The 14,609-nt window shown below is 36.9% G+C and overlaps 1 protein-coding gene across 1 annotated transcript in view; it reads left to right on the top strand.

The window, feature by feature from the left end:
- msh4.L (mutS homolog 4 L homeolog) overlaps positions 1-4,564 on the top strand; it is a 42,946-nt gene extending 38,382 nt beyond the window's left edge. Inside the window, exons 17-21 of the mRNA XM_041590341.1 lie at positions 1,270-1,388; positions 2,149-2,277; positions 2,416-2,590; positions 2,671-2,759; positions 4,261-4,564. Coding sequence (XP_041446275.1) covers positions 1,270-1,388; positions 2,149-2,277; positions 2,416-2,590; positions 2,671-2,759; positions 4,261-4,458 — 710 coding nt within the window. The 3' untranslated portion in view covers positions 4,459-4,564. The remainder of the gene's footprint in view (positions 1-1,269; positions 1,389-2,148; positions 2,278-2,415; positions 2,591-2,670; positions 2,760-4,260) is intronic.
- Positions 4,565-14,609: the final 10,045 nt, after the last annotated feature.

Consider the following 14,609-nt stretch of genomic DNA (forward strand, 5'->3'; position numbering starts at 1 on the left):
TGCTACAAGCTTTTCTCTTTGTTTTCCCACAACCTTTTTTTTTTGGACAAAAATTAAAAGCTGTAAAAAAACCTCGTGAAGAATAAGAAAAACATTTTGTAGCAAGCCAGAGCAATCTCAGCAATTGCTGAAAAAACAAGTGAGATCAGGAGAACAGTTGCCTGACCATGGATGGTCAAAGGTAAATAAATCCACCTGTAAGTGTGACCTTTCTGAATAGTTTGCTTTGTCCAGATAAAGTCCATTCAATGTTGGCTGTGGTATTTACAAGTTAAAGTATAAGTAAACCTTAAAAATTAGAGAATGTAACATTTTGAAAGATTTGAGGTTTCTAATTGTATTCCTAAGCAGACGAACATCAGTGCAGCCCTCTTCTTTTCTCCAGACAACTTCCTTGACTACTTGGTGGTCCAACTGGTCAGAAAATGACCAGCAAGTGGCACTGTTGTAACAAAATTCATAATAAAATTGGAATTAATTGGAATCAAACAAAAAGAATGAATGTACATTTGAAAAGTGCTTAGAATAGCAATTTTACTTATTTTTAAGGTTTACTTATTTACTTAACACAGAAGAATCTACATCAGTAAAAGGGATAAACATTGTTTACAAGGTTCCGCCAATTCTGGGGTCCACCAGAAAACCCTAGTCTACAATGCTTGGCTAATATATCTTCGATATATGTTGCTAAGTGTAAGAAGAACACTATGTTTATTCCAAACATAGCCTTTCAAATGTTCAAACAGTAATAACATTAGAGTCCAATAAATGTACATAGTAACTGGCATGGCAAGTAAATTTGCATAAAGATTTGCAATTTAACTAACTACACCTGGTCATATGCAAGTTTACAATACATGCATGCTTCATTGTGCATTGGCATATATTCTTTTAGAAAAAGTACAATCACAGCCTCCAACTTGTGCTAAAGAGGAAGTTCTAAGTTTAAATGTGGCAGCTTTATAAAATCGTATTTAAATGTATGACACATTTTACACTACTGGTGTAAAAAAAAATATACTGCTCTATGAAAACAATGCAATATAAGGTAAGTATTGTCTCATAATTCACAATTACAGATATGAACAATAAAAGGAGAGGTAAAGAGCAGCAGTTCTTTGTTGTTTTAATGATAAAAATTGATATCTGTGACGCAGGTATATCATATAACATGTTTTTAAAGAACACAGTGCTCTGAAGGTTATAGATTTTCATAAACATTATAAACATTATTTCTGTTCCTGTTTCTGTTACAATATATTTTTATAGGGTCATTTGTTCCAGCTGAATATGCTTCCTTTCAAATAGTAGAACAGATATTTACTAGAATTGGGATGGATGATGATATTGAAACAAACTGTTCTACATTTATGAAAGAAATGAAGGAGGTACATTTTTTACGCATTAGTTATGAAAAAGGATCCGTTCAATCTTAAAGCGAATCTGAGCAGGATGTAGTAAATAAATGGTATGGGGTAACCAGTCTGAAAGAAAAAATAGAAGGTTGTGACCACCAACTCCTACCCCTTACAGAATGTACACATGGCATATTTAATGTGTGTCATGCAATATCGTTTTATATGCTTTTTTTTATTTTTTTTAAATTCTGATTTATTGAAAGAAAATTTTTACACAATAGAATAAAATAAAAAGGAAATAATAAATTACATTCAGAGTAATTAAACCTTACACATATTTCTTCTTTGCCATACTTGACTCAAATTCACATAACAACAATGAGAGAGTATGAGAGTAAATTCTCAATTCTGAATGTAACAAATGAAAAATAACACTGACAATAATACAAAATCTAGCATGTAGAAAAAGAAATAGGATAGAAAGAAAAGAAGAGAGAGAGAGCGGAAGGAGAAAGACAGAAAAGTATATCCTCTAGCTATCATGCACTTTTTAAAGACAAAATAGACCAATGTTAATGTTAAAATTTGACCAAGACTGACAGATATTGTGTTCACAGTTGGTTTAAATCTACAAGGAAACATGGGCTTAGTGCACTGTGAGGGCAGGCTGAAACTTAAATTCTAAAATATAACTTTAAAAGATTGTTTAAAAAACACAATTTATGTGATATTGATTTAATCACATTTAATACATTTAAAAATACAATATCATTTTGTTTTTATTTTCAAGGTGAATTACATAATTCAAAATGCTAATAACAAATCACTCATATTAATTGATGAACTGGGAAGAGGCACAAGTACAGAGGAAGGTATTGGTATCTGCTATGCAGTATGTGAATACCTTCTTGGATTAAAGGTATGACTTTTAAGCTAATGCTTTTCTATCTTTTCAGTCACAGTAATAATATATTATTCAAGTATAACAAATTAATAGTCTTTTTATTTGGAGGTAATGAATGTTGTAGTGAGTACACATTTCTCATCTTTCTTTTAGGCATTTACACTGTTTGTAACCCATTACCTTGAACTGTGTCACCTTAGCACAATATACCCCAATGCTGAAAATTATTACTTTGAAGTGCAGCATAAAAGGGAGAAATCTAACGATAGAGAGTCAATATCATATACATACCTTCTTTCAAAGGGACAGACCAAGGAGAAGAATTATGGTAAAGCAATTTTATATAATTAGCATGCTATTGATTTCAAACATTTTCATGCTGTACTCAAACTACATGTCATTTTGCAGGTTTGAAAGCTGCAGAACTTTCATCCTTACCATCCACAGTTTTGAAGGATGCAAATAACATTTCAATGCAAATCGCAGATCAATTAACAGTATGTAAAGAACTTTCCGTTATGGCAAAATTTCATATGGTGTTTTGTACATGAATACAATAAATCCCCTTCTTTTTTTTCTTTCATGTAATTTCATGTTTTTAGTTGTCATTTTTTTCATATTTTGCTTGCTGATGTTTTAAAGGGATCATGTAACCCTAAAATAATTCCAAATCCTTTTCTATTGTGTTAGTCAAGCAAAATAACTCCTCAGAGGCACTTTGCACCTTCACTATTGGTAAAGAAGACCCTTCTGATATTAAGAATAATGCATATCAAAGAAAAAAATCTAATTGGATAAATTTATATTGTGTAGAGCAGCACTGTGCAACTTCTGTAGTACCGAGGGCCGGAATTTTTCTGGCCTACGTGGTGCAGGAACGATAATTGAAGCCAGTCTTGACCATTCCCTGTTTTAACACACACATTTTGAGCCACACCCATGTTACACAAGAACTTTTATGAGCATGTCCACATTAATGGTGGTAGCACACAAAAAAAACAAATGGTTGGTGTTCACTGTAGGGATATCACTCATCACTCATATGTGAAAAAGGTAAGTCATATTAAAACATACCCTTAAAGGAGAAGCAATCCTTTACCAAAAGGTGCCCCTTCGGTAGTTTGAGGCATGAACAGATGAACAATGTGGACACTTTCAGTCTGGGTCTGAGGTGTGAACAGTACAGGGCTTTAGGGGTGTTGCAGGTGTAAACAATGCAAGAGATAAAAGTCTGAATTTGAGGTGTAAACAGTGCAGGGGTCAATTAATCAGTTAATCTCAGTACTGATACCTTTTAAATTTTACACAAGGTAAGCAGTCACAGTAGGCAGACTTTCATGTGGGGGCCCATACAAGGGGTGGGGTCACGGGCCATTAGTTAGACAGCACTGGTAAAGAGAAACAAACATTTTCCAAATTAATTTGTTCTACAACATATGGAATAATATGCCATGTTCCTACTGTGTTGCATCCTTTGTTAATTGAAGCCCTGTGTGACTTCTCATATAGTACAGGTATAGGACCTATAATCCAGAATGCTGGGGACCTGGAGTTTCTGGATAAGGGATCTTTCCGTAATTTGGATCACCAGAACTTGTGTCTCCTAAAAATCATTTTAACATTACATAAACCCAAAAGGATTGTTTTTCCACCAATATGGATTCATATAGCTTATTTACCATCAAATACTGTTTTATTATTACAGAGAAAAGGGGAATCACTTAGAAAAATGTAAATTATTTGCTTAAAGTCCTGTTGGAGAAGGTCTTCCCATAATTTGGAGGTCTGGATAAATGGGTTTCCGGATAACGAATCCCATACCTGTATTTTATTTTTAACTCTTTGCTTTTTTATTCGAATATTTATTTTCTCTATTGAAATTGACATGGTTTGAATATATTAATAGTTTGTATAAGGTATATACATTTTGCAGACCCATAATAAAATAAATAAAATAATTAATAAATCAATTATTATGTTTTTTTTTATCTCCCTAAGAGAAAGCAGGAAAGCTCCCCAAAAACTATGAGGCAGACAGCAGTGTATCAGTTGGCTGTAAGACTTATTCAGGCAGCTAGAAACTCATGCTTGGACTCAGACAGTTTAAGAACATACCTGAAACACCTTAAGAAGATTTACAGAGCTGAAAGCCTTACCAATGATATTCAGTCAACAGAAACAGCAGAGGAAAAGTAAATCCTATGAAGCAAAGACAAGTATGCAGGATGCATTTATAAGGCAGATTTTTTTATTGTACAAAACAATATAATAGAGAAAATGGCAAATAAAAACTTTCAACAAAGCATTATTTATTATACATGCAAAGTTGTATACTCTCTGTTGCATAGGTAGATAAGTGAATGTACTTTGCAGTAAAACCTGTTTAATTGAGATCAGCATAAAAAAAAACAATTGCGCCATTTCTGAATCATGTACAGCTTAAGAAAATTCCCTGTGTGCTTCCAGAAAATTTCTATATTTGCCCTACTGTATACCAGTGTCGAGTCTGGTTTGATGATTAGCAGTGACCTCAACACTAGTATTGGTGACCCACTGTGAAACCACTGAATACAAAACGTATAGCAGTATTCAGCAGTACCGGGAGCAAACTAATCAGCAATTAATATTAAGGAATAGCAAACAACATCTATACATTAGAGACAGAGCAGAGCACTAGCCCCACTAAACCTTCTTGTTTGGCTTTGTAGCTTGAAAATACATTGTGCCACTGTAGCAACTGCAATGTAACTCTGTCTCTGTTTATAACTTATGCTCACAGGGTCCCAAACAAAGCAGTCTGTTCTTTTACATTTTATCCTGTGGGCTGCGTGTTGCATCCTGGAAAACAAAGGGGTATATTTATCAAAGAGTGAAGTTAGAGATCGCCATAGTCCGCTAGAGTGAAATTTTGTCACTCTCCATTCATTTCTATGGGATTTTGAAAGGTGTATTTATCAAAGGATGAACTTTCACTTTCACCCATTGATAAATACTCTTTTAAAAATCGCATAGAATTGAATGAACATGCACAAGCTTTAAACCAAAGAAGTGATATAAGGCGGGGGGGGGAACCTTGATTGGAAGGTTAAAGTATCACAGGGGTCTGATCTTGGGCTTTCTTATGTCTGCTTTTTTTACCTCTGCCTGGCTTTAGATTAGCATCTCAGGTAACATCCGTGCCACCCCTCAAGATAAAATCCAAATTGGAATTTGTTTACATACTGTATTTATAGAAAATAAGTATCAGTTATATATGTGAAGCTTAGTATAGTACATAGCAGCTAAAAAAAAGTCATCATACACCCAAATCAGTCATTTATTTATTTAAATGGGAACTCCACAAAAACATAACTTAAGCTTTTTGAAAAGTAAACATAATTTCAAGCAACTTTGCAATATACAACATTTAAAAAATATGCAGACTTTTCATGATATTTAATGGTTTCTGACGGTTCCCTAAGCCTAGCCCCCTGCTCTCCTGCTGATATCTCTGACTACTTTGCTGAGCTGGCTGACTACTTTTACTTTGTATCAGCAGCCAGCTATGCTTAGCCTGCATCCTCCAAACCCCACAATTACCTGCACACATGATTTCAATTAGGAACAGAACATCATAGTGCAATGCATTTTGGGTAATGTAGTTCCTGCATGCTGTCTGTAAACAATGGAGTAGTTGATACAATTTGTAACATCAGCATTTTAGTCCCTCCTTCCCTACCAGGATTTCAAAGAGAAGAGAAGAACATTTAGCTGGATTTCAGCATAGAAAATGGCATTTATTCATACTTTTTGAAGAAACAGGTAATGGTGATGGGTATATATTAGGGGTTTCTGTATTATATGGGCCTCTTTTTCAAATTCTGGTTTTGAAGCCGGAGTTCCCCTTTAACTTTTTTTTTGAAGCACAAAACCTTGAAAGCAATTTTTAACTATAGTTTTGTTTGTTTTAGACTTCAAATTTGCTCTAGTATAACTTGAAAAATATATAAAGAATGCCAAAGCACAGAAAAAGCAGCTCATTCCTTCTTATACCTCTTTCCTTGAAATCACCCATGTGCATCATTTTCTGTGTTTTGCCTTTACATATGGCTGATTGATTTCTGGTGCGTCTATGGGTATTTGAAATATAAGTGATGTGAACATCTGTAAAAAACTTTTCTTTAGTATAGAAGCATGAGGGCCAACAAGACAAGTGCATACAAGTGGCTGTAAATTCTTGTGTATGTACTTGCATTGAAAGCTGCAAGGACTAATTGTAATTGCAATTTCTAACAGGAATAATTTGTGACAAATGCAGAGTTGGTAACATTTTAAAAGCTACACAAGTTCTTATACAATTTTACATTGGGGACCTCCCCAAGTCCACTGAAGTATGGACTTCCTTGGACTTGTAACTCTAACATATGCATTCTTATTAATAGTATGCTTACAGACTTTCTGTTATTTTCACTAAAATGAATGTGTGGCGATAGTTTAAACGATGTCTTTATATAATGTGATTTCATTTTATGCCACATTTTACACCTTTCTAATGATATTCTCTGCTTTATAAACATGCTCCCAATTATCTCTGTTACCACAACATGCTGATTTATAGGAAACAGGGATTGATTATAACTAGTCACACAGGTTTGACATTTATGTCCCTTCTGCTATGAACTTAATGATGCAATTATAAATATAAAAAGCCTGTGTCAGCAAGCAAGATACTGACAAAGAAACCCAGTGGGCACTAGCGGGTCCAGCCGACTCAGGCCTGCTCCCCCTGCTGCACATACAGAGGGGAGGGTGGGGACCAGTGTGAGGTTGGACAAGAGGAGGAGGGCCCTTCAGTTTGTTTCCACTTCATTCACAGGCATAATAAAGCTCAAAGGGATGTACTATCTAGTGTATGTTAAAGGGATACTGTCATGAGAAAAAAACATTTTTTAAATCACATCAGTTAATAGTGCTGCTCCAGCAGAATTCATCACTGAAATCTGAGCAAACAGATTTTTTTTATATTTAATTTTGAAATTTGGCATGGGGCCAGACATATTATCAGTTTCCCAGCTGCCCCCCAGTCTTGTGACTTGTGCTCTAATAACCTTCAGTCACTCTTTACTGCAAGTTGGAGTGATATCACCCCCTCCCTTCCCCCCCCCAGCAGCCTAACAACAGAACAATGGGAAGGTAACCAGGAAGCAGCTCCCTAACACAAGATAACAGTTGCCTGGTAGATCTAAGAACAACACTCAATAGTAAAATCCAGGTCCCACTGAGACACATTCAGTTACATTGAGTAGGAGAAACAACAGCAGCCTGCCAGAAAGCAGTTCCATCTTAAAGTGCTGGCTCTTTCTAAAAGCACATGACCAGGCAAAATGACCTGAGATGACTGCCTTTACACCAATATTACAACTAAAAATAAAAACACTTATTGGTTCAGGAATTACATTTTATATTGTAGAGTGAATTATTTGCAGTGTAATTTAGAAATAAAAACATCATAAAAATCATGACAGAATCCCTTTAACACAATTGCCTTAGGTTATTGTCCCAAATGCTGACTCAATGATTTCTGCTCTGTTATTAGTACGCACAGACAATTGGTACCGACCTAGGTACATACAAACAGATTCCGCAAAGATGCAACTGTATGTATTTTAGTGTTGAAATCCACACCCTGTGTGCACTGATGGGTGGATGCTGTGATACTAAAGATGGGATGGAAGGCAGGGGATTGTTGTAATTACACTGATGGAAAAAATGCCATGTGTCCCACTAGTTCTAAACTCAACACAAGAGCACTCTAGAAATGTGGGTATTAAACAGAGAATCAGTTAGTTTTAATCAAAGCAGGCTGCCTGTGGTGAATAAAAGTGTTCACTTAATTGTGTCTGTGATAAAACCACATATGAGTGAGACATTAAATGAATAACTATTTATAAATTACTTCTTCAAACAGCTCATCAGGCTAAATAAAACTATTTCTACATTTACATTTTTCATATATAACCCCCAACAATTTTCATACCCATGGTGATCAGGTGTTTAGTTGATCGGACAGGTTAGAAAATTTCTGTCAGATAACAATTAAATCTTTGCATGTATTGCCTATCTGATAATATCCATGGGACTGTCACTACTATTTGTCGGACACAACTTTCATATGATTGCTGTCTGTCCATTAATGGCCAGAACATCATCTGATTTGTTATTTTTCCTACTTAATCCTACAATTTATATCAGTTTTAGATTGTTGCATTGAAATGAACATTTGATATCCAACCGTCCATTTGATATCCTGAGCCCTGAAATGAATTCCCACCTTGAATGGGTATCACTTCAGGGCTTCTTTAGCATGCTGTGCCTACAAACACAACCCAGTTGTACCAAATGTACCGAATGTAGAAAAGTCAGTGGACAGGTAAAGAATCATAATTGGAGAGGTCAAAATAGTCACAGACAGGCAGGATCAGGATTGGAGAGGTCAGAGTAGTTAATCAGGCAGGCAAGGGTCAATACACTAAAGATCAATAGGATTCACAAGGAATTTACCACCCAGGAACAAGCTAATTGAACCTAACAACAGGTAATCATATCAAACCAGACTTACCCTTATATACGGTTTGAATTTGGCGCCATTGCGTGCTGACGTCACAAGTCAGCGTCACTGCACCTTTAAGAAAACGAAAGCGCGCGCCTTAGAGGAACCCGGCACTGGAGAGAAGGGAGTTGCACAGCGGGCGTCCCCGCTGCCCACTAGATCACCAGGGTAAGGTTCTCTAACAATAGGGTGTTCTCATTATTCTATTGTTAATATCATTATTTTATTGTCAGTCAGAGAAGAGAATGTGACAGGCATATAGGGGATTATTTACTAAACTCCGAATGCAAAAATCCTTAAAAATTTGTAATTTATTAGTATAAAATCAGACTTTTAAAAAATCACAAATTTTTCAGAATTTATTATACCCCGAAGATGGAAAAAGTCAGAATGAGAAAATCCGGCATCTCAGACCTATCGAGATAGCATATAAGTCAATGGGAGAAGTCCCAATGATTTTTTGATGTGTGCTGTGTCTCATGCAATCCCCTGAAAATTTCAGAGTTTTCGGGAAAAAAGCATACAAAATCTCAGTTTTCGGGTGGAAAATCTGAAAAAAAAATCGTGAAATTCAGATTTTTTCCCTCAAACCACATTTTGGGGAAAATCTAATAATAAATAATTGGGAAAAACCTGTGCACATGTAATCTGAATTTTTGACAGAACGTGTTGCAATAAATTCGGACTTTGATAAATAACCCCCATAATGCTTTTCATAGCAAATTATATTTTTAGTGGTTTTATGTATAATGGAACAATGCATAGAATTAAACTTTATTTCATTAGACAAGGTGGGTCTGAATTATTACATTTTATTAAGACTAAGATCCACTTCACACCAGTGATTGAACAGATGAACTGAAGGGTGGCCATCACTATGTGAATGAGCAGATGTTAGATAGCAAAGCATAATCTGAGCATAGATTGCATCTCTAAGCAGCTGTTATTTAAAGCATTGATTGAATCATTATTAGGCAGTTACGTTAAAGAGGAGACAAAATCAGTTATTTTACATTGCAGCAGCTTCTGTCTCTCTTTCTCAAGTATGCTTCTGTCAAACGGCACGCAACAAGATGAAATTAATTCTTCCAAAATCTTTTTTCGCTCTCTTTTGGATAGGTTTACGTGAATATTCATTCGGTGTGCATCGTGGCTAGGCTTCTCTTTTCCACTGGAAGACCACTCTCCATTCACTTTTTTTTGGTCTTGTGGTTTAGGAAAAACACGTGGAGCCCATTTGACTTCACTTTTCAAACCAAGCTCATTTAGCTGAGCAGGCAGACTGGGGTAGTTACCAGTAATACATGCCTCTTTATCTTGTGACTTCTCGGAAAGTGTTTGCCTTTTCATCATATCTTTTGGTAGTGACCCATTAACCTGTGCTCTCTCTTGCTCTTTGTTCATTTGAAGATTGAAGTGGTTGTGTGCAGTATATTTTTTTAGTGAATTTGTTTTAAACTCGAGGTCCTTCTGCGTAGCAGTGTCGTTGCTTTCTGTGAGATTTGGATTATATAATGCAGGTTTAGTGTTTAATTGGTTTCCTTGAGTTCCATTGACGTTGAAGTCCAGTTTGTTTACAGACAGATCCATTGCACCAGTAGGAGACTGATCGTTGTGCCCTCCAGCCAGGCCTGGAAAATTGTTATTTCCTACTTCCATAAAATTTACTTTGTTGGGATGCTGTTTCCTCTCTTTGAGGGTGACTTTCCCATTGTTTTCCAGCCTGCTATCATCCAGATCATCATTCTTTAAAATATTAGCACGGTGGGTATGATGTTTCCTCTCAGTGTTCTGATCACTTGACTCACCAGTGTTTTTATTGATATAGTCAGTCATGGTATTTAATGTTGCTCCTCTTTTAATTGGCTGTTTAACAGTCCTGTTTCCTTGTGTGTTTCTGTAAATAGATATATCAGCTTTGTCTTTATCTTTATACCTATTTTGCTCCGTCTGCCTTCTAAGAACCATGGAATGTGTCCCCAATGCTTCTTTATAGTATCCAGAGTTTGATTTTATGTTGATTAAATCATGTTCTGCATCCCTGATGCTTTTGTTAAGCATGTTTAGGGAGCTAAAGTGTTTTTTTGCAATGCCTCCTTTATACCGTTCGTATTTGTTTTTCTCATGGTTGTTCTGCAGCTGAGCTTTCTGCAAATTGTCACCGAGTAAAGAGAAATACATTTTCAATGTGCTGTTAGAAACTGTAGTGCATTTTGTTGATCTATATTTTTACCTTGGTTACTTGCAAGCGTCTTGAATCCAAGCATTCACATATGTCATCAGTAAAGGTTTAACATTCCTCTGCCCAGTGTCCAAAGCAAAATAAAACTCCATCAGGTCTCCTATGTGGCTGCTTCAAATCTCTCCCTTCTTCAGTACACAACCTATCCACTGTTTCCACCAACACAGAGCTCTAACCTTCTCAAAGCTAGTTAATCACTTTATAATTAGGTTAGCATGGCTGCAGGCAAGTGGTTCTCTTCTTTGCTAGGCCATCATAATTAAGGAGGGTGGATTTCAGCTTGCTTTTCATTTGTGTGTCAAAGAAAACATTTCAATTTCACTATGTTATTCGACACTCACTGAGTACAAAGAAGTAACAGCACCAACAATTAAGTTATTAACCCTACTAGCACATGGAAAGCGAGTTTATTTAGCAGGCACTTGTGTCCCTTTATCAAAGAGTAAACAAGAAATCAAAGATATTTTACATGTTTCCAAGGTTTTTGCAGTACCTGAGTAGCAAAGTTGTTGAACTACTTTGTGTAGGTGGTGGGCATTTTAATATTCCCTTTTTAAAATACTGATTTGGTACGTTCTCCCTATTGGCAGTATGTTGGTCTAATACAGTAATACTGCTACCTACATAAGAAGCAACAAAAGGGGCAAAATAACATCTATTTAGTTTAAGTAGCATTATCTACAGGACAAGTGAGGCATCACAGTGTACAGTGTGCAACCAGTTTCATGTCTCAGTGCTCAGGGATCAATGTGCATTCTCCATATTACACCATAATTACAAATCATTAGGCTACACACTCTTATTTGCTTTTAAATTCCAATGCCTTATAATTAGGTAACAATATGCCTTATAGTTAACCTAATTACAGGTATCACATTTTAAATGCACTGCATTGAACTCCTCTTCATTATTAGCACTACCAATTATGTTACTGAATACTGAATCTATGGAGCAGATTGTTAGGAATATCTACTGATTTGGCTGACAGAAGCCCACATGCTGAATAATTGTAACAGTTTTGGGGGCATGCCCCTTCGTTGCCCCCGCTTGTCCTGCTCGCATGGAGTCCTGAGTGCCCGTATTCTTTCTTCTTGCTGCATATACTTTGGATGGTGCAGGTTCCAATACCGTGCACCGGACCAATTTTGAATGAGAGGCCAGGGTGTGCTGGTGGGTTACCAATTGGACATAACTGTAACAGTACCTGGAAGGTAGTGGGAAAGCCCACTGCCTCCTCTCCTGCGCATGGCTTCTTCTCCTGACGCACGGCGCTTCCGAATTTGACGTGTGCGTCTATGAGTGTGTGTCTTTTCATTCCGTCACATATAGTTTCGTCATCGAGCTTAGCTCAGAATTCAAATATTTAAAAGATTCAAGGCCTAATCCCCATCATCCATCATAGGTCTATTGTACATAGTTCCTGGGAGCACTTTTAGTCTGGTTTCTCTGTTCCTTGACCCTTGCCTGTCTTTGACCACTGCTGTATCACTGCCTGAACTGACCTTTCCCAGTTACTGAATATTCTTCCGAATCCTGATTTTATACTGTGCTTACTGATTGGTTTGACCCCAGCCCATTCTACGACTACGTTTAGCTCCAACCCGGTCTCTCATGTCACATGTTACGGTTCCCTTGTGTCAGAGGCCTAACGGCACTCAGTGGGAGAAGTCCGGGCCAGGGAGGAAGCTTCGGGGCAAAAGTCCAAAAACATAGTACAGGCAAGGGTTCAAGAGTCCAGGCAAAGAACAAAGAGGCAGGCGGCAACCAAAACAGTGTCAAAAGTCCAGGCAGGGTCAAGTTCAGTAATAATAACACCCAGGTACTCACAGAAAATAAGACCTAGCATCGGGCATTGAACTGGCATCTCTGGTGTCCTTTTATTTTGAATTTGGCACCGTTGACGTCATCACACCGGCGTCCTGCACCCACGTGGGGATCCTGGACGCCGCCATCTTGGATGCGACGCTGGAAGGGAGAGCTTCGTGTAAGGACCCTGACAACTTGTCTGCCCAGAACTCTTGCTATGGTTCTCTAACTTTAAGACCTGGCGGCATCCAAGTAGCGGAGGGCTCCCCCCGAAGCAAAAGGTGGCTGTTTAGGAGGCACAAGCTGTGACTGGAACTTTGGCATCTGTTCTGGGTTTTTGGATATAAACGTGACAATAACCACACACTTCACATGTACTGTGTGCTTCAAACAAATGTTTAATTAAAAAAATAAAAAAACATCCACACCTCTGAAGAAAAGTGTAAAGGAGAAGATAAAAAAAAGGCCTTGAAAGAGGTCAAGGATTAGGGCTTGCAGCAATAATTAAGTCCTTATAACAGGCTCAAGGTCAAGGGCGGGCAGCAAACATATGAAAATGACAACGATGATATTCTGTCACGGTCAGAAGCCACACTACCTCCACTGGCTCAAGCAGGAGCAGCAGTGGCCAATATACAACAGGGCTCTGGTTTGATACCAGGGAGTTCCTGCAGTCACATGAAGTTTGATTCATAAATTAACTTTAAGATCAAATGAATTTAATAATGTAAAGAAATACAAATTAAATAAGCAGTGTGGATAAAGTTAAAAAGCAAGGAGAGACCCCAAATGATCTCTTTGCCAGTAGTACTCCCTTGGCCCTTGCAAACCGCTATGTTTTATTTTTAGTAAAAAAAAGCTTTCATTGTTTAATTATGCAGCTCAGTATAGTCTTTCCTAGATCGCTACTTGCAGGCGCCAATTTTATCAGTGGATGCCATTCACAGGGATCGTGGAATATCTTCTGTGCATGTGTGGGTAGTCACTGCCTGCAACCCTATGCATTCTGAGAACTTTATGCACTTGTTACAGACATGATGTCAAATTATTATAGGATATATACTTACTTTCCAAAATAATACAGTTCAACATAATGGTGTCTGTTAAGAGGCCCTCTATGCTCTATAACAGTGAGATCACAATGTTCCCCAAAATGTTCATTAACTGTCTAATTAAAAGCCTGCTAACTACTCACTTAGAGGGTTTCATATCTACTTAAAAATGCAACCCTTGGTTCAGTTTGCAACAAAAGCAGTGGCCCTGCTCTATTTGTGGGACTAAATATTTTAAACAGATCACTGTATCAATGTAAATAATGAAAATATCTGATACCTAGTATGAGCTAGTGCCCAACTCATACATTTTTCAAAATAATTATCTGGTAACCCCTACTGCCTGCTACCTTTAGAAATATTTTAGCAGAATCATGCAAATAAAATGAAATACAAATAGCCTATATTAAGCCAGTGTAAAATTATGCTTTACCTCTTCATCAAGTTTTTGCTATTCTTATTGTCTTTTTAATGGTAAAATGGAGCCATCTAGTGGCTGTAACAGTAGAGTGTTATACCATGTTAGCCATAGTTCAGAAAAGGAAAAATTTTATTTTTCTTCTGCAGGCCCTAAATATTTTTTTTTTAATTATTATTTAAACTTTAGAATCCCATAAACTAGTAGTCAAAATGGGCCAATGTTTACATGTAACATAAT

The sequence above is a fragment of the Xenopus laevis genome, chromosome 4L (assembly GCF_017654675.1).
Source record: "Xenopus laevis strain J_2021 chromosome 4L, Xenopus_laevis_v10.1, whole genome shotgun sequence".
NCBI classification, from domain to species: Eukaryota; Metazoa; Chordata; class Amphibia; order Anura; family Pipidae; genus Xenopus; species Xenopus laevis.